The following is a 20946-nucleotide window of genomic DNA, read 5'->3' on the forward strand; positions in this document are numbered from 1 at the left end:
ACATCTTGGTTGCTTCCAAGTTTTGGCAATTACGAATAAAGCTACTATAACATCCGAGAGCAGGTTCTCCTGTGGACACATTCTCAACTCATTTGGGTAGATACCAAGGAACATGATGCTGGATTGTATGGTATAAGAATATGTTCTTTTCTATAATTGCCAAACTGTCTTCCCTCCAAAGTGGCTGTACCATTTTCCATTTGTTGTCAGTGTTTCTGATTTGGGCCATTCTAACAGGTGTGCAGTAGTATGTCACTGTCATTTTAATTTGCACTTTTCTGGTGGCATAGGATGTGGAGCATCTTTTCATATGCTTACTTGCCATCTGTGTATCTTCTTTGGTGAGGTGTCCATTAAGATCTCTGGTCCATTTTTAAATCAAGTTGTTCGTTTTTTATTGGTGAGTTTTAAAGAATTCTTTGTTTATGTCAGGTAACAGTCCTTTATCAGATGTGTCTTTTGCAAATATTTTCTCCCAGTCTGTGGCTTACATAATTTTTTTAAAAAGAAGTGAGAAAGTCATTTTTAAAGATTGAATCAGAAATTCGAATGATCAGATGGCAACATTACTTTATTAATAAATGGATAAATCTTTATTACTTCCCCTTACAACTGATGCTCTGTTGTTAGCACAGCCATGAGTCTATTGTAGTTACTTTCCTTGAGCTCTTTACAGTAAAGAAATCTAACCAGCAATGGATGAGCACATGCAAATGCAGACTATAATGTTGTGATATTTAAACTGCCCTAAAATGAAAACTAATTTGTTTAATGGTTAAAAAGGTTTATTCTTCTGTAATTTGTAATCTCCCAGTTGCTTTGTGACAAGTGTCAGCAGTAAGTTTCCCAAGAAATGCATATTAAAACAAACGAATTAGAATAATTTACTATACCAGAGTAATGATTTCCATTTGAAGAACTAATCCTTTATCGCTTATGTAAATGTACCTCAGAAAGTAGCATACACTATCTTCTTTGTGTGTGCTCCTGACAGGTCTTATTCTACAGAGGGTGCCAAAAAAATGTATACACATTTTAAGAAAGGAAAAGAAACTGTATTAAAATTGTAATACTCAATATATACCGATAACAAAAGATGAATACAAGCCATGTGTATACATTTTTTTTGGCACCCCTGGTATATCACCCTATAAGCATTTAGTTTTCATGTATAAAATGAAGTACTGTGGATTTCCTCACTGTAAGTCCAAATGGTCCCATCCTGGGATGGAAGGGCTCCATCAGTTATCTAATACTACTGTCCTGTTCAATCTTGAACTTTGATACTGTTCTAATGGCACACTGAATGCTACCTTTGTAACATTCTCTCTTACGTCACTGTCCCCACCTGCTAGCTTCTTGAGGGGAGTGGCCCCATGGGTTTATCTTTCTACCCCTCAGAATATCTTGCTCCAACTCAGCAGATAGATCAAGCATGGATTTTTTTTTTTTTAAGGTAGAAGACAAAATCACTTTGGCAAAATTTAAATCCCTTTCAGTCTGCAGTGCATTCTGTGATAGACACCAGTGCTGCTTTTTCAAAAAGAGGAGAGATTCCAGATGGGGTGCTGGGCAAGTGAAATGGAGATCTATTTTTCAGAAGGGGCCAGGCAACAGATGGAAAAAGGCACACCCAGATCCCCCCTGCTATAAGGATAGACTCCAAGGCCCAACACTCAAGTACAACCTGGAAACATTTTGCCCAAGTCTTAAGTGACCATGTCTCATGCATTCTACTAATACACGACACCCCCACCCTATTCAAGCAGTAGGAGTTAAAGGGAGTAAAATGCCTTATACTTTTGTTTGTAATGAAAAACAACGGGGAGACAAGTCCTTCTTTACAAAACCTCACTTTATGGAACAGTGTTTGTAGCCAAACATGTTGCAATGGCATTTTTATCCTAAAGGTGATGGGCCCTTGGGTTAGAAATGCCACTTCCGGGATAGTGAGCATGGAGGAGGTTGGCAAGAGCTTCCCTCCAAAGCACATTTCTGATGTTGTTACTCAACTTCACCCTTTCTGTAGGTTTGAAATTTTTATAATGAAAAGTTAGGGGCAACAGGCAATTTCTCTCCCCAGGGAAGGTTACACCACTGGCATTTAGGACAGCATTCCCCCTCTTTCCTGGCTACAATTACAAGGATCTCTCGGTACCTCCGTGTGTGAAGAAAGATAAGTGTTTTGCCATCTTCTATTAATAGGGAGGGAGTCTGAGTCACACAAGGACTAAGAGATTTTCCTAGCCCCAGAAAGAAGAGGAATGAAACAAAGCATGAGATGATGAGTTCGTTATTTTAGGAACAGGACAATTGTGGTGTAGCATCATTTTCCTTGCAATTGCTTCCTAATCGGTTTTTCTGCCTCCAGTTTCTCTTTCCCCTCCAGTCGACTCACCCCTTTGTTCTCAGAAGCATATTCTGAAATCATGCCACACCCCTGTATAAATATCTTTGATGACATCTCACTGCCTAAAGAAAAATCCCAAACTCCTCAGCATGACATCCAAAGCCCACTGCTACCTGGCTTGAAACTACCTTTCCTATGTTCTTTGCCATTCTGCACCCTCCATACTGCTCCACTGCACTCCAGGTGTCACGTATGTCCACGCCTCCAAACCTTTGCTCGTGCGGGCTGTTTCTCTAGCTCACAGTGCCTTTCTTCTCCCATCTCCCTGGACTAGGGCAAAGGGAGAAATCTGCTTATCCACAGGGATCTAACTCTGGGATCCTTTCCAACACCCAAGGTCGATGAACCATTTCCTCCACTTATTCCTATAGCACTTCCTTGCTATTGCAATTACTGTACTGCATTTGTTTTGTTACATTCTAGTTACCTGTGCATGTGTCTAACCTGGCCATTCAGACGTGTTTTTTGTTACAGCAGGGCCTTATTCATTTCTATATGTCCCAGCAGTCATTGGAGTTCTAGATACAGAGTGGGTGCTCAATAAACACTTAATTCTGTTATCAAGAGAGACTTTCTTTCAGGCAGATGCATAGGCAGATCTGGGTACAGTTTCAAGCGTCCTGAAAAGAAATCAGAGTCTGTGCCAGTCCAAGAGTTGAGCTTACAGGGACAAACTGATTAGTTATATTTAATGCTGCATTTTCTGTTAGTTAGTTCTGATATTTATGGGTAAAGTGTACTATTAGATTCATCCTTCCAGGTACTCTTCAAGAAAACGTCTATACTTGACTAGAGCTGGAGGTTGAGGAACCTGGCTATCTGGAACATTGAGCTTCTCAAAGTGTGGCCCACCTGTATGAGCCACTGCTGGCTGTTGGACTCAAAGACAGTTGCCTGGGCCCCTCTCTAGACCTTCTGAATCAGGGTCCCTGAGCAGGAGGCAACGATGTAGACTAGTAGCAAGCAATCCCAGGTGTTTCCAAACATTTCATGCTGAGACTCACCAGTCTGGCTGGCAACCTCTCCCTAGGCAAGGGGAATAATGGGGGACAAGTGTTGTGAATCCTTCTAGGCCAATGGTTCTCAGCCCGTGTTACATATTATCATTCCCTGGGGAGTTCTTGAGACATGCCAATGCCTGAGGTCCATCTTACAAAATTTAAATCAGAATTACTGAAGATGGGACTTGGGCACCTATATTTTTCAGCTCTGCTTCTGAGCCAAGTTGGCTGTTGGACAAATGTCAGATTCTTTTGATAAAAATCAGAGGCCTCTAGAGGTTAGAGAGGCCCAGATTTAGGTTACACTCCTCACTGCACTCTACCTCACTCTCACTATAAAAATAAATCTCCTACCAAATTTAACTAGATGAAAAAAAATATGTTTTAGCAAGTAGGTGCAGTCATACAAACTGCGTCCTTCTCGCTAGCCTCAATTCTTTGATTAGCAGCACCCTGCACAAAAGGGCCATGCTGAAGCAAGGCAGCAGTGCTCCAAAATAAACACCAGCAGGTTTTGGAGTCTCACTAGGGGCAGGATCCAAGGTGAAGCCGGGAGTCAGAGGCTCTGTGCTGGAAGCTGGGTTACATACACAGGTGGGCTGGCTGCCTTCTGATCTCTTTCTTAGTCATGCAAGACCCACAGGTCCTGTCACACCTCCTCTAACCATCACATATCATAAGTGCCACCAATTTCAGCAACAGAAATAATTTTTTAACATCCTTTATGCTAAATTTAAAAAAAAACCCACAGGTCACCAAGTCAAGTCTAAGGTATTGATTCATATTTAAGAATGTCACAGCTCATTATCCACGTCTAAAGCATTAGAGTACTAGGGCAGTTATACTGTATGACTTAAAATGATCATATAGACAATATAACAAAAGGGATGAGAGAGCCCATCACAAAGGCTTCTGCCCTGGGAAGCTAGTTAAGGGAGGGTGCGGGGAGAGAGGAAACGGGAAGGGAGGCATGACCTAGTAAGGGTTGAGACTTTTGGGGTTTGGGTAAAGAGTCTAAAACTTCAGGTGGGCTGAGAAAAAACCTGCTGGAATTACTACAAAAGATGCACATTTGTCAGATATTTAATACAAATAACCTTGGACTCCTACTTGTGCAAAAATTACTATAGAAACTGTGCCAGGCAGGTGCTCTATTTACCTAAGTGGCCTCCAGCACAGCAGCCTTCACCCAGTAATGGAAGATTCCTTCCAGTCACAGGAGCGTGGCCCTCATACCCAGCTCTCACCCCCCTCTGCCTCTTCCCCGTTCTGAAAAAAACGCTCCTTGGGCACCAAGTCAGAAGAAAGAAGAACTTCTCTGGGGAAAGCCTTCTAAGATACAAGAGGCCTTAAATGCTTGAGTATATATTAATAAATGGGGGCTCCCATCAGCTACAGAGGACCCAGACCACTGAGAGGATGATAACATCACTGAGGCCACTAGACTTCCACATCCCTTTTAGCAAATCCTCAGCTGACAGGAATGGCCATGAGCCGGCAGTGACGGAGGGAAGACAATACCTGCTGCTTCAGCAGGTGGGTCCTAGACTGCTGGGAAGGCCTTCCTAAGTATTCAGCGTTCCCAATGTCCCTGGTCTCTCTCTGCACATGGAGAAATGGTGATTTCCGGGATGCTTACATCAGCAACTAAGAGAGGTGGTAAAGCAATCTACTGTGTTCTTTAAGTTGTTTTTTTTGTTTGTTTCATAATCTTATATGGTCTGTTTTTCTATTCCTGAGAACAAAACTGACCCTGTAGTGTTTTCCATTATATAATCCCTTTTCAGCAAGGTCAATAAACATTTATTAAGAGGTAGGTGTGTGTGTGTGTGTGTGTGTGTGTGTGTGTGTGTGTGTGTGTGTAACAATAAAAACAGGCAACTCTCAATGAATTATTGTTTCAAGACTGTTCCTCCTTATAAACATGTTGTTTATTACAATAGCCCTGTGATATGTTATCCCGGTTTTACAGGTGAGGAAACTGAAGCATAGGGAGATTAGGCAAGTTCCTGCAGAATCAAAGGGCTAGAATGGGTTAGAATCCAGGTTGGTCTGACTGTAGAACTCCCCGATTTGACCAGCAAGTTAAAATGTAACAAAGTATGCAGAAGCTGCCATTTTATAACAGGCGGAATTCACAGCAGGCTGCATGCAGCCGTGCTTTAGGTAGGGCCACTCTTATTGAGTAGGGAGCAGAATGTACTAGAGACACTTCAAAGGGACTGAGATGTGAGTTTGAGTTCCAGTGTAATTACCTGCCTTTTGAGCCCGGCCTTCCTCACTATAAAACTGTGGTAATGGTATATCTGCTTTGCAGTTATCATGGTAGTTAGATTGAACACAAGCAAAGCTTGGTGTAGAATAGGTTGTAGCCATTGTCTTGCTATTTTCATCATATACCCAAACGTAACTTTGGGGATGAACCTATCAAACGGCCTAAAGCAGTCCTGCTTAGACTGGAGTTTGAAGGCCCCTGGGTTTCCACCCATATAGTCCTGAATCTGTGAGTTCTTAAGTTGGATAAACTGAACTAAAACATTCCTTGTATTGTGGACACACATAGTCATTTCTACTGATTGCTGAGGCAAAAAAGGGCTGGCAGGAAATCATACCTACTTAGAAAAATGATTAGTTCTTTTACACAACAGCTATCTGTACTGCTCACACCTGAGTAAATAAAGAAACACAAGATGGGGAGAAAAGTCACCAGAGGGAACAGTCCACACAAGGAGATACAAGGCAGATATTCTGCATGTAGCTGCAGCATGGCGAATGCCCAGGATACTGCACACATGCTGCTTCAAGACAGGACCCAGGGAAGTTTCTGGAAACATGAATACATACAGTCCCTCACCTCCCTGGAAGGCAACGTAAGCCTCATTTCCCACTAAGGACCATCCCTGGGGCTTTGGAAATAGTACATTGGGAAGCAAGGTGCCGTAATACCTCCTCACCCCCTCCAATACAGGTTGGTGACCTGGGCTGTACTACAGAGATGCCAACTTCCTGAGGATTTCTTACATATACATATGCTTTTCATTTCCTTCTTCGTGGGGAAAAAAAAGTACAACAGGGAAGAGTCAATGAATGTTCTATCGCTGGAAGCTAAGGGACTAAAAGCATCTGAAACGAGAAATCACCATTGTTGCCTTTAAATGAATGTTCTTGCTGAAGACTTCAAAAGAACTTTCTAGATAAAGTCTCTGTGGGATCCTGAATGTAAATTAATGTGCATTCTATTCAGTGAGGGAAAACAGAAACTCAAGAAAGCGGATGAAGACCATGGTTTTTAAAAGGTTAGCCTGGTTGGGGCCAAGGTCAGAATTTCACAATAGTCCACATTTTCCTTTAGGTTGTTATTCTAGCAAGGTGCGAAAGTGCATGTGCATGTTTATAGGAAAACTCCAGCCACTTCCTAGATGTAACTGGATGTGTGACTTGGGCACTGCCGCAGGCCAGCGACCTGTTAGTTGCCATCTAACCTAGCCTGCCTTTTCCCCACTCCCACATTTGTGGGGAAATCGTTAATCTGTTCTCAATAAGATCCTGCAGCCCCTCACCCAGGGGCAAGCCATGTGGAGCTGCCACGTGAGATGCAGTCTGATAGCAACCCAGGATCTGCAGTCGTGGTTTTAATTTGGGGCTCACATTTGAAACTCCTTTTGGTTTTCTGTGTGCACAGCCTATCGGTGTGTAGAGCCCATGTTTCCTATTGCCCGTTCTTTGGGCCTATTGGGTTCCACAGCTCCTGCTGTTCAGACGTAACTTGCTGTCTTTTTGAGGCACCTGTCAGCATGAGTTTTGTGAGCCTCATATGCCGTTTAAGTCAGGCTATTTCAAACATATTTCTCAAATGCAGTTTAATTCCATTGAACCGTTTTTTTCTATTTGGCTGTTCTGGAAGGCACTGTTCCTGTGAGGGCCTCCCTGGGGCCTCTAAAAAGTGAATCTTGAATATGCCACAAAATTACATTTTAAGTCAGATCTTCCAGAACACTCTCTCCCTATTATTAGCTGAAAATTTGTTGAACTATTTTCACATAATATGTTTAATAAATGTCATTGTATTCATAGAGATTACTCCAAGATTAAATAAAGCTCATGCTAACCCTTTTAGGTCTCATACATCTCAAGGGTCCTCAAAGGCAGGAAAATTCCTACAAACTTGGAATGCTTCTCCAATAGCCAACCAAATATGTAAAACAGAAAGACTTACTTTCAAGCAGCTTCCTAGCGGGTAATCCCAGGGAAAACTCAAGCCCCAGTGCTCAGTGCATGCACACATATTCACACACAGGGAAATTAGGGCCTCTGAAATTGCTTCCTTGCACTTAAGACACATGCCCGTATAAATGATACCCTGAGCAGGGAACTGAGGCCTCCGGAAGTAAGGAAGCCTGTGATTCTTCCAGTGGCTAGAACTCTTCTAGTTTTTCCTAGGAGCCTAGGCGACAGGGCCAGGGTGAGATTCAAGACAACAGAGTGTCAGCTTTGTGCAGGACAAAAGCAGAGAGTCTTAAAAACACCTTCTTTTGAGTCCCTATATTGTGCCCTACACTTTGTGTGTGTCATCTCGACTGCCTCTCATCCTCACAGTCCTTTGAGGTAGGTAAAACTAATTCCAATTTTACACACTGCTGAATTTGTTTCCTTGCTTTATTTTTCTCCATAGCACTTTCGCTTCCTAATATCCTGTTTCATTATTTATTTTGTTTATTGTCTGTCCTCACCAGGAGGTAAGCTCTGGGAAGACAGGTATTCTTGTCTGTTTTATTCACTGCTGCTTTCTTGGAACCTACAATAAGTGAGTGGGTGAATGAATGCATGAATGGAGGCACAGAGAGGCTATGACTGTCCTCTGCCAGGCTGCAACTGAGTGAGGGACAGGGCTGAGACCCGAATCCAGGCCCATGTGCTATGCTGACATACTAGGTAAGTAACGGTAGTTGTGAGGACCCAAGGAAAGATATGCAGCATTTATTGAATGGTTAATAATGAAGAGGTGCGTGCAAAGAAAACGACCAGGTGTAAAATGAACAGGAAAATAAGCCCAACTTTTGATCCTTGATATCTGTGAGGAGCGTGCAACAGAACAGGTGAAGCTGGTGGTCAAAACTCAAAATGCAGACCTACCTTACCCCTTCAAATTCTGGCAGGGAACAGCATAGGGTGGTATGGTCTCTTCAACACCCTGTAATATGTACACGTGGTTAATCTTTAAAAGGTCTGGCTTCAAATCCTGACCCCACCGTTTGCTACTATGTGACCTCAGGCAAATTCCTTAATCTCTGTGAACGGGGATAATTTACATGGGTTTTCTGAAGACTGACCAACGTTATGCATGTGAACACAGCAATCAAGACCATGCCTACCACATAGTAAATGCCCAACATGTATTATTTCTATTAGATCAGTTTGGTGGGCTTGTAGAACAGGGTGTTTAAAAAAGGACCCGTTAGGGAGAGATTAGAAAGGTAACTGGATACTTTGTTAACCTGTTAAAAGATTTTGACTCTGGTTTGTAACAGCACCTGTTTTGCTTGGCAGCTGAATTGGGATGGATTCAACTGCTTAGGGCAGCTCCTCAGAGGGCTTCTCTGGGGTAGCGAGTTCCAGGTGAGCTGTTAGGCAGCCTTCAAAGGGCGTCTTTGGGATGGAAAGGACTCAGGCCATTGTGCAGGTTCCGAATTCGGAACGATAAAAATAGTACCAACAGCTAATAGCACACCAACACCATGCTAGGGGATTCCACTTTACCCATGCAATCATCGCAGACATTTTTATTATCTTCATTATGCAAACGTGGAAGACCGCACTTAATAACCGTTAGATGATTTAACCGAGGTCGAATGCTTAGGAAGCGATGGGCCACTATTTAAACCGGGGCCGCCCCACTGCACTCTTTACACCGCACCGTTTAGGACCGAGCTGTCAGAATGTCATTTTATAAAATGTGCCTAGGAGGAGCGACATTCCGTTGCGATAAGATTCAGAAGCACGGGTCAAACTAAATGTTTCGATCTTCAGGTTTGAGAAATGTTGGGATTATCCTCCCCAATTTATGCCCAGGTAACTGCACTTTTAAAATACTTAAGTAGAAACCAATTTTCCTCACTGCTTCTTCTGTGGGAGGTCCCGGGCTTCGCGCTCCTTGGTTCCGCAGCAGGTATCCTGCATCGCCCCTCCTCGCCTCCAGGTCCCAGTGACTGAAACGTCTTGGGATAGGAACGTCTGTAACAGGTGGGGGCGGATGGGAGGCGTCAACTACAGCGCAGGCCTCCTCCAGCTGGAACTGGATGATACCCAGTAAAATATGGCAATTTTGTTCCAAGGCATGCCCAAAAAAGGCGCGGGGATAGGAGCGCGGCAACCCCCACCTTCAAGCAACACGCTCCTCCTGGGGCGCCCGCCTGCAGCAGAGCTCCAAAATTGGCAACCTGGGCTTCGCAGCCGCCTTTTTTTAGCCTACATTCCCCAAACCAGGGAAAAGGCGGGTGACTAAAAATGCAAATTGGAGCGGGGGCGTCAGCCGGCAGGCCCGTGAGTGCGAGGAGTCTGGCTAAGGGAGACCCCGCGACCTCAGGTGCCCTCCGCTACATTCGCGACGGGCGCGGAGCGCCGGGAGGGGCGCTGAGCAGCCGCTCCCCGCCGAGCCGCTGCCCCCGCTTCCGCCTGCCTGGACGCTGCAGGACAATGCGCGGCCTCTTTTCCGCTGGGGGTTAGGGAGGGGAGGCCGGATTAGGGCCCGCGCCTTCCGGCCGCAACCTACCACCCCCCCCACCCCCACCCCCAGCGCCTCGCGGGCAGCACACAGGTGGTTTTCCGCTCGGGAGGGGCAGGCCCGGCACTTTTATATAACAATAGAGCTCTGCGCGCCGGGAACGCGCCTCCCGGTCGCCGAGGCCCCGGCCGGGCCACGCCCCCATCCGGCCCCCAGCCCACCCTCCCTGCGCCCCGGCGCCTCCGCGGAACGCTGCTCGCCGGCCTGGCCAGCACCTTCCGGATTACCTGCTGGCTCTGCTGAGCGACAGAAACGTCCCCCGGAACTCTGAGCTCTCCTTGGGAGCCAGGGAGTCCCAGCAGGCACTCCTTTCCCCTCACCCTCTCTGGGCCATTACGGAGCCCACAGTTTGCACTCGGGCCCCCCAACAGTCCGCGGGGTCGCCCAGCACCCACTGAGCGAGGATGCGGGGGCGGCGGGGTGCTGACAAAGAGTGCAAAGCGCAGGCGCCGCCGCTGCTCCGCGAGTGCCCGGCCACCCGCAGGGGAGGGGGCTGCGGCTCTGGCAGGGATGAGGGTTCCCGGCGCGGGTGGTGGGGTGGGAAAGGCTCCCCTCTGATATGCATGCCTCCCTGTCTACAGTAACCAATCCCCGAGCCCGCCTGATCCCTTCAGTCTGCAGGCCTTGCGGCAGGACTTCCCCATGCCTCTAGGATGGTGGGGACAGCCGGCCGGCTCCGCGAGATCCAATGCACCTCACCCAGGCAGCCCCGCCAGACGGGCTCCGCTGTCGGAAGTCGAACTAGCTGGCTAGAAATGATTAACGAGCGCGACCCCCACCCCCAGCGCACGGTGGGTGACGGCGCGGGTGGGGGTGGCTTGTATCTCCGGAACAATGGCTCCTAATGCCTCACGCCGCTCGAGGGGAATAAAAGCATCGGAGTTTGCTTCTGCAGTCCGCACTGTTTAAAAAAATAATGAAAACGCTATTTTTAAAACGTTTTTCCCTATTATCTGAACTACAGTCATTTGTTTGCTTGTATTAAAATGTTTCAACAAAATCCTGGTTTGTTTCGAAAGATGTTGAATTAGCATTTAACACCTCATCGGTCACTAAAGCCCAGACAGTCCGGCAGCCCCAACACAGCCTCGGCTAAAAGAACATCAGAGCAAACAGAGCTGGGCTTCTTAAACCGGCAAACAAATACCACACGGACCAAAGGAGGGCAGGAGCGGGGGGAGGGGGGAAGTCTGAGGCGAACTCCAGTCCAAACGAGTTTTAAAGGGGAAAAAAAGTCAGCACAAGTTTTACTAAAGCTAGCTTGCGAGCACAGGCGTCATGAGCCAGGGCTTTTGTGCCTGCTAATTGCACCATTTGTGCGCAAAAGTTCGGACGCGAAGTGTGAACTCTCAACAGAAGGAAACATGAGACAACTGAAGTGCCCTGGTTTATGTGCCCTGCTCCTCCGCCGCCGCCGCCTCCTCTTCTTTCTCCTTCCTCCCGCCGAGCCCGCTGTTGCAGCTTGTTTGCACTGGGGCTTATCCGGAGCGGAAATTCCTTTCCGTTTTTGTGAATGACAAACTCATTAACAATTCATCAACACAACCTGTTCCAGCCGGCCCGTCTCCACGGCAACAGCCCCTTCCGCAGCGCGCTCATTGGCTGGCCCGGAGAATGTATCCATTGAGACGCTCGCTGTTTGTATCCATTGAGGAGCTGCCTCGCGCAAGGGGTGTGCGAGAGCTGAGTCCAAGGGAGTGAGAGCAAACCGAGGCTTGAATAATCCTAGGAGAAACGCCTGGGTGGATTGTGGTGCAGCCTTGAAGGGAGGGATTAGAAGCCGCTGGACTTTTTTTTTTTCTTCCCCCTCCCTTCTCAGTAGCACTGAGTCCGAATTAATTGGATTTCATTCACTGGGGAGGAACAAAACTGTCCGGGGCAGCTTCATTCAGAGAGATTCATTGACACGGAGAGTGAGCGGCCGCAGCCGGGTCCAGAGCGAACCGCCGGCTTCACTTCTGTGTCGCCTTCCCCAACCGCTAACCCGGTTCGGGAAGGGCGAAGTGGAATTCAACCCCGCTCGGTTCGCGGCGGCTTCGCGCGGCGTGATCGGCCTATGCCTGCCCCGAGGGGCGTCTGCTAGGCACCCCGCTCTCTCTCGCAGCTGGACCCCCATGATAGATACGCTCAGACCCGTGCCCTTCGCGTCGGAAATGGCGATCAGCAAGACGGTGGCGTGGCTCAACGAGCAACTGGAGCTGGGCAACGAGAGGCTGCTGCTGATGGACTGCCGGCCGCAGGAGCTGTACGAGTCGTCGCACATCGAGTCAGCCATCAACGTGGCCATCCCGGGCATCATGTTGCGGCGCCTGCAGAAGGGCAACCTGCCCGTGCGCGCGCTCTTCACGAGCGGCGAAGACCGGGACCGCTTCACCCGGCGCTGCGGCACCGACACAGTGGTGCTCTATGACGAGAGTAGCAGCGATTGGAACGAGAACACGGGCGGCGAGTCGGTGCTTGGGCTGCTGCTCAAGAAGCTCAAGGATGAGGGCTGCCGGGCATTCTACCTGGAAGGTATGTGTCGGCTGGAGGGCAGAGCGGAAGGCGCGGGGCTGCGGGCTGCTGGCGGGACACGCGGACTGGAAGTGCCCTTGCTGCGCTTGGCTGGCGCTTCTGAGCTTTGCTGCTCTGCCAGGGGCGGCCCTCCGTTTCCCGGCTGCGAACCTCGCGTGCCAGGCACCCGCGACCCCGGCCGGCGCACAATGCACCCTCTTCCGGGCCGTAGGCACCAGCCGTTTTTTTCTAATTCTTTTTCTTCCCCAGAATGCCCTCTTATTTTTCCTGCTTTCTATCGTTCGATTTTGAATTAAGATTTGCAGGAGAGGAGAGGTGGTTGGGGTACAGATGGGCATGTCTTAGCTCCTCACAATATTCAGAAAAATTGCTATTTTGTCCCTTTCTGCATCCCAAAGAGTAAGGGTTCCTAGGAGAGGCGGGCCCGTTTGTTCTCTTCCCATAGGTGCACATTTAAGTTTTTTAATATATCTGGCTTTGTGTATAGGGGTTCTTAGGCTGCTGTAGTGTTTCCTGCGCCCGGCTGCGGCTCTCAAAGCTGTGAAAACTACTACGGAATCTCGAGTTACACGATTGCTTTTCTCGTCCTGGCAGGTGGCTTCAGTAAGTTCCAAGCCGAGTTCGCCCTGCACTGCGAGACCAATCTAGACGGCTCGTGTAGCAGCAGCTCGCCGCCGTTGCCAGTGCTGGGGCTCGGGGGCCTGCGGATCAGCTCTGACTCTTCCTCGGACATTGAGTCTGACCTTGACCGAGACCCCAATAGTGCAACGGACTCTGATGGCAGCCCGCTGTCCAACAGCCAGCCTTCTTTCCCCGTGGAGATCTTGCCCTTCCTCTATCTGGGCTGTGCCAAGGACTCCACCAACCTGGACGTGTTGGAGGAGTTCGGCATCAAGTACATCCTGAACGTCACCCCCAATTTGCCGAATCTCTTTGAGAATGCAGGAGAATTTAAATACAAGCAGATCCCCATCTCGGATCACTGGAGCCAAAACCTGTCCCAGTTTTTCCCTGAGGCCATTTCTTTCATAGGTGAGACTAATTAACAGTCCTTCCTCAGACTTTTAAATGCAATTTTTTTAGCCATTCATAGAGTTTAAGCTGTTAATGTTTCTTGCTGCTTACTAACTTGTGGGACTACAGGTATCTAATGTTCAGAGGGCGTTCTTAATTCTGGCTTATCTTTTTGCTAAAAAAAAAAGTGCCTTTTGACAAGATTGCAGCCCACAGGAGTATTTGAAATGCTGTTTCTTGACGCTTTGAATTCACTCATTTGAAAGAGGAGGGGCAGTTCATAAACAGAATTTCCCCACAATCTGTAGACTGGAGGAGGATTAGATACAAGTGCTTGCCGTAAACAGGAATTCTAACATTGCCTTATAATTTTAAAAGACATGGGAGTTATTTTAGGACATCAAGTTAGTTGTTGGAAAGCCCTATGAATGCTAGATGTTGTAATCCAGTTGAATGTTACTGTGATACCGGTTAACAGTGAGACAGTGAAGGTAACCTGAGCCCAGCAGGAAGAACTGTGGGCTGGAAGCCTGGAGAAGCGAATCTCCAGGCATTGTAATGCATTTCCTATTACAAAGGAACTCATTTTCAGGCCATGTCGACATCCTGTTCCTCCTAATGGGCTGTCCCCTGTGACTTCCCTCTCTCTTTTAAAATGCCTGAATACCTCCATTGTTAGCTGCACAACAGTTGGAGAATAATTTAATAGACCCTTGCAATCTGCTTGTCTGTATAAAAAGCATTCAGTACCATATTGCAGGGTTTCTGGTATTCACATGCTGAGGCAAAGAATGCACACATTAAGGAGTTTTTTGTTGGCAGAAACTTAATACAAAAGCTCCCTTTTCAGAAAATATCTGAAATATGTAATTGTGCCCAGTGTACATGTTTTATCGCAGTGATACATTTTCTGCTGCCTGCAGGGCTCAGCTGCCACACACGATTACTTTTTATCTTTTTCTTAATTCATGTTTTTTAGACTGATCATTCACAGAGGGTGGTTTTTCAGTCAACTGAAATCTTGGCTTTTTGTGTGTTTACAGATGAAGCCCGGGGCAAAAACTGTGGTGTCCTGGTGCATTGCTTGGCTGGCATCAGCCGCTCGGTCACTGTGACTGTGGCTTATCTCATGCAGAAGCTCAACCTGTCAATGAATGATGCTTACGACATTGTCAAGATGAAGAAATCAAACATCTCCCCCAACTTCAACTTCATGGGCCAACTGCTGGACTTCGAGAGAACACTGGGACTCAGCAGCCCCTGTGACAACCGAGTCCCTGCACAGCAGCTCTACTTCACCACTCCCTCCAACCAGAATGTCTACCAAGTGGACTCCCTGCAATCGACGTGAAAGGCCCCACACCCCTCTTCGCTGGGAAGTGTCCTTTAGCAGTTTCTCTTGGCAGCATCAGCTGGGCTGCTTTCTTTCTATGTGGCCAGGAGTGTCCACATGACACCAGCTGTCTGTATTAGACAAGGTGACCACGTGTGGAATTGGTTATTACAAAGCGAGAGATTTGCTCCATGCTCGTTTGAAGAACAGGACATGCTGTGTAGATAGATAGATAGATACAGGCAGTAGGCTTGCCCCACACTCATGTGTACAGCCTACCCATGCAGGGAGTGGAATCCAAGGACTTCCAGATAAGTAGGGTAGGACCCAGTGGTAGGTAGGATAGGAGCATGTGTTCTCTAGGGCCATGTATGACTGTTTCCTTTTGCATCTGGAACTGACTATATTGTCTTCAGTGAAGACTGATTCAATTTTGCATATAGAGGAGCCAAAGACAGGTTTCAGCTCTGTATTGGTAGTATCAGTTTGCAAAAAGAAAAGTTAATAATAAATAGATAAAATGAATCTGATACTCCTGTTTGATTATTGTAAATATTTGATCTTTAAATCACTTGGCAATGTTTGTTTGAATTGTTTGTTTGTTTTTCCCCCTTTGGGTTAAAAAAAAAAACATCCAAAGGGAGAAAGCAGTATACCACTTCTTAAAACAAAAAATGGAAACTTTTGCTCTTTTCTAATCCAAAGGATATGTTTGCAGCATGCTTGACTTGACCAATTCTGAATGACATTTTCATGGACAGGATTATCGCTGAGACCTTGTTGTGGTGCAGTCTTCAGTCTCTTTCATGTATCTTCCTTGTGATTTTTTTTTTCCCTCTTAATGTAGTTTGACTATGCCTTACCTTTGTAAATATTTTGGCTTGTGTTGTCTTAAAAGGGGATATATCTTGGAAAGGCACCAAAATCATGGGCTCACTATTTTTTTTTTTTTTAACTTCAGCTGTGCTAAACAGTATATTACCTCTGTACAAAATTCTTCAGGGAGTGTCACCTCTAATGCAATACTTTGGGGTTGGTTTCTTTCCTTTTAAACAATTTGTATAAAACTGGAAGTGTGTGTGTGAGCATGGGTACCCATTTGATAGGCTGAAGTGCATATGATTGTGAAGAACGAGTTAGGTTGCTCCATTATGTTCATGGTGTAAAGTTTTGAGATGAAATTTATTATAAGAATGTAAAACCTTAAATTATTAATAAATAACTATTTTGGCTATTGAATATGTGTCTTTGTGTTTTTAAAATCCTTAATTGTACCTGCATGTGAAGTGACACATTTTAGGTATTTTTCAGTCGGGACTGATACTGGCTTGTAAAAGTACATGTAGAAATATGGCCAAGTTCTTATCTTAAGCTATTCCAAGAATTTTTCAGGTGCAGTTTATGAAATTAAGTCTTTTGCTTCAAATAAAGATGACACCATAGAATGGACTAACTGTATTGTATGTGGACAATACTTTCTATGCATATAGTTCTGGCTTTTTCAAGAAAATTGTAATGCTCTTGAAAAATGAAGCCAGAGGGTATACATTTCTGGTGAGGATAAGATTTATGTATTCATGAATAGTCAGGAGGAGGGGTAGCAGAAGAATAAGGTGACGGCCAGTATTAAACCTCCCTTTCCTTCCCTCTCAGGATCTACTCAAGTATACATATGCCAGGGAGAAAGGAGGGATAATTATTTTTCCAGTCTGTTACTGTTGGGCGATTCTACTTGCAAATTATCCTAGTGTTGGAATAACAAGTGAATCAGGAGTGGTGTCTCCCCTTTCCTTCCTCATGTACATGGCAAAGTATATCCAAGCTTTCTCACTGGAGACTGGATGTGGCTTTAAAATTTCACATCAGCGCTTTACATGAAGATTTGCCACACCTGTGCTAATGTGCTTTGTGCTTAACTGGTTTAGAATGTGGGTCAGAAACCACCATTGAAGCTTATGGAGTTGATTTGAGCAATTTCTTTAAAGGCTTAACCTGTCATTTTCCTTGGGACATATCCCCTTTCCTTGTCCAGAGAGTAAAAGTACACAAACTAAAAAGTAAAAAGCAAGTGTATGAAATCAAAAAGAATTAGAACATACCTATATTTTGTACCCTTCAAATGAACTTCGTACCTTTATCTGCAGTGGGGGAAAAAGATGTTTTTTCACCCACATGAAGTGAGATCCCAGTTGGGATTGTAATCTACATGATAGGAGGCAAGTGGCCCTGATTTTATGGCAATCATATCAAAGTGTCCAGGGTGACTTTTAGCAGCTAAGCATGTACAAAAGGCAGAAATCGCAAGCCAGTCTCCCATTCGGCTGCCCCAAGTCAGCCTAAGCTCAGAAAGGAGAAGTGGGTTGCAGTTCAACTTGGCTCGTGTTAATCCAGTTCTGAACCGTTTCCGCTCCTGGCATTCCCTAAACTGCCTGTTCAAAGTAGGGATTTGCAAGCAGCGTTAGCAATTTCCTGTCCAGCTGCAGCTCAAGTAGCTGCGTGCTTTTTTCCCCCTTTCTTTTTTTCTGGTTTCTTTTTCTTTTTTCCCTTTCTTTTTTCTTTAACATGGACTGTGGATAATTTTAGTGCATTTCCTCTCTGGATTCTCATCTCCTTTCCTCCTAGAACTTGCATACATTGAGTTCCTACTGCTCTGCTCAAGCCGACAGCTGGCCTCCCCAGCATTTCCTCTCGGTTCACTGTGGGTTTGTTGTTTGTCAGTCCACTTCTGAAATTAATAATGTTTTCTGGCCAACTGCCACAAGCCATTACCACAAAGGGGAAGTAACACATATGAATAGCAGGAAGCCATGCCGGGTCACAGTGTGAGATGAACCTGCGGAGGGAACATAATTGAGCCTGGCCCATTCAGCAAGAGTCTGACAGCGATTTGGGGAGAGGGAGCTCCCCGCATTTAAACAGCTCAAGCTGTGAAAAAAAAAAAGTTTCCAATAAATTGGTAGCAAATGGTCTTTGTCATCAGTCTGCATGAAAAAGAGGGAGCAAGAAGAGTTTAGGGCCCCCATAAAGCTGCAATGTTTGGGATTTCCACACCCCTCCCCCCACCTCCTGGCATATTGTTTCATAAGGCTGGTGAACAGAGGGGGGCCTGCTTCCCTCTATTGCCACAAAAGGACTCATGTTAAAAGGGTGGTTTTTACGGTTCACACAGACCAGAAGATTCAAAGAGCTATTCTCTTTCTTTTTCTTCTATGGAAGGTGGAAGGTTGTAACTGACAGCACGGCCCCCCCACCTCGCCCTGCGCCTCCCGTTCTCCTGGCTATCCCTCCGTTCTTTTGGCTCCTTTGTGCTTGTAGGAGCCGCGTGAAGGCGATCATTTTGCATCTTGGAGTTGGGCTCACTTCCTGAATGGAGCCGCGCGGTTACTAGGGCAACCTTTGCCAGCAGCTGCAGCTCCCCAGCCTCCGTCCTCACCTGCTGTCCCCATTAGTGGCTTCCTCAGGTCTCAGAGAAAGCGTCACCTTTCCTGGCCTTCTTCAGGGGCTGGGGTGGGTCTTTCCGGAGAGGAGGTTATCTGCAAATTCCGTGGGGCTGTGGGAGACTTAGGGAATGCACGGGTTAATAGTATAAACTGGTTTTAGGGTTAAAATGAGATAGAGAAAGGATTATCTGGGGATAGAAATACCAGAACAGCCTTCAAAGGAGTGAAAATGGAGACTTCCCTGACCAAACAATTAGGAGACCTGAACTCTAACTTTTGCTCTCTCACTAATGAATGGGACAGCCTTGGGCAAGTCACCCAACCGGGTTTTCTTTTTCTTGTCTATAAAATGAGAGAGTCTTTATCTTTCATTCTACGATTCTTTTTATAATTCCAGCCTTCTGGTCATGGATCAGTGACACTAGATGATAAAATGAGGTGCAGAACAGGTGAAACAATGAACATTTATTAATAGTATCAGATGCTGTGCTCCATGTACAATATTATCTTATTTAATCCTCAAAACAGCTCTGTGAGACAGGTCCTATTATTATCCTTATTTTTCAGTGAGGAAACTGAGGTGGAAAGAGGCCAATAATACCTAAAGTCACCTCATGGGAAGTGGCTGAACTGAGCTTTGAAGCTTTAGCTCTTGTTTTAAACTGCTTGTCATCAGTATTTCTCATCTTTATAAAGTCCTGTGATGTTGGCTAGGAAGTGGTGACCCCGTTTTACAGCTGAGGAAGTGGAAAAAGCAGAGGTTAAGTGACCTGCCCAATCAAACCCAAATTCGACAGCCAAATCATGAGACAGCCAGAGGGCCCCAGCTCGTAAGATGCCAGAGAGATGTCACATCTGTCTGGAAGCTTCCATTCTCCCTCTTCACAGAGAAGTTGCCCGATCTTGGGCTCATGAGCACATAAATTACAACATTGATTTCCCTAAGGATCTCTGGCATGGTTAGCAGCTGTCCAGCTGACCCTGACCAGCGCCCACACTCCCCTTTCAGGATTACACAAGTGAACTGGCCCCAAAGAAATGTACTTCCTCGATTTGACCCTCCAGGAGAAAGGCTGGCGTGGGTGGAGAGAATGGGGTGGGGGGAGAGAGAGAATATACCATGGAGGTCTTCAGAATGACTAGAGATGCAGAACATAGCAAGGGCAGATGATGTGGTAGCTGGCTGTAAGTAAATATTCTTGAAAAGTCAGCTTTCAAAATCGGTCTTTACTAGATGGGAGTGGGGATGGGATGGGGGAGAAGGTGAAGGGATTAGAAAGTGCAAATTAGTAGGCACAGCATAGTCATGGGGATGTGAAAGACAGACTGGGGAATATAATCAACAATGTTGTAAAGATCATGTAAGGTGCCAGGGGGGCACTAGGCTTATCAAGGGAATCATTTCATAGACTATGTAGATGCCTGACCCATGCACTGTGCACCTGAAGCTGAAGTAGAATAATATTGAATGTCAACTATATTTAAATATGTATTTAATTATATATATTTGTATTTATATGTTGACATATAAATATATATTTACACATACGCCACAGGAGGTACAATATAGCATAAGGAAGTTAGTCAATGGCGTTGTAACAGTTATATAAGATGTCAGAGGGGTAGTAGCTTGAGGGAGGGGGGTTATCACTGTGTGAGGGTGTAAATGTCTAAAAACTATGATGTTGCTTTGTACACCTGAAACTAACTAAAAAACAATGCAAAGAAAAAAAAAATCAGTCTTCAGACCTTAGACTGCTTTAAAAAGGATTACTTTGGATAAACAGTTATATGCAGTTCTCCACATAGTAATAATCATTTCCCAAAAGACCCTGCAAATTTTCAGATACCCTGATTCTTGTGTTCTTATCACAATTGGCCCTGAATCAATCCAGTTTTGGTGACAGAATCTTCAAACTTATTTAGTCCAAAATTGATTTCCTAAGAGGATTTAAGGGTACAGGACAAAGTTCAAACAACTCACAAATATTTATTTATCCAGGCCTTGATCTGCATTGCACAGATTCAGTGAAGCAAGGTTAAAATAAAAGGCAATGAAACACTTAACAAGTCCTCAAAGGCAATGTCATGTTTCCAAGTGTAACCTCGTAATCTTTGTTTGTGCCTCAAATCAAAGTGGAGCCTCTAAAACTATTGGCAAGTCCTTGTATGCCCCCAGATGCTGCAACAGTCAAAATAACATTTTAGACACTCTATTTGATTTTTTATATAGGAAAGGATTAATAGCCCACATGTATGCAATTTGACCCACCCACTTCCTTGTTTGGTTATGGAAAATACCATTAGAGAATGTGTGCATATCCACTGCCTTTTAGTGATGAAAAGTTTGGACTACCATACCTCCAAAAATGAATGCTCAGGCACACAAAGGAAAAGAGAGGAAATATCATATATTATTTGAAATGACATCCCAAAAAGCACCAAGCAAGTCT

The 20946-nt window shown here is 45.6% G+C and overlaps 1 protein-coding gene and 1 long non-coding RNA gene across 2 annotated transcripts; one reads left to right on the forward strand and one right to left on the reverse strand.

Moving 5' to 3' along the window:
* Positions 1-1125: 1125 nt before the first annotated feature.
* On the reverse strand, positions 1126-11640 carry LOC109392794 (uncharacterized). Its single transcript, XR_002126122.1, has 3 exons — positions 10420-11640; positions 9527-9642; positions 1126-8602 (listed from the first exon to the last, which is right to left on the reverse strand). It is a non-coding gene; the product is annotated as an uncharacterized LOC109392794 (long non-coding RNA).
* A 205-nt stretch (positions 11641-11845) lies between these two features.
* Positions 11846-16292, forward strand: DUSP6 (dual specificity phosphatase 6). The gene is made up of 3 exons (XM_019661441.1): positions 11846-12706; positions 13301-13738; positions 14764-16292. The coding sequence occupies exons 1-3, from the start codon at positions 12307-12309 to the stop codon at positions 15069-15071; spliced, it is 1146 nt and encodes a 381-aa protein (XP_019516986.1). The 5' UTR covers positions 11846-12306; the 3' UTR covers positions 15072-16292.
* The last annotated feature ends 4654 nt before the right edge of the window (positions 16293-20946 follow it).

Source organism: Hipposideros armiger, unplaced genomic scaffold (genome assembly GCF_001890085.2).
Source record: "Hipposideros armiger isolate ML-2016 unplaced genomic scaffold, ASM189008v1 scaffold_348, whole genome shotgun sequence".
Lineage (NCBI taxonomy): Eukaryota > Metazoa > Chordata > Mammalia > Chiroptera > Hipposideridae > Hipposideros > Hipposideros armiger.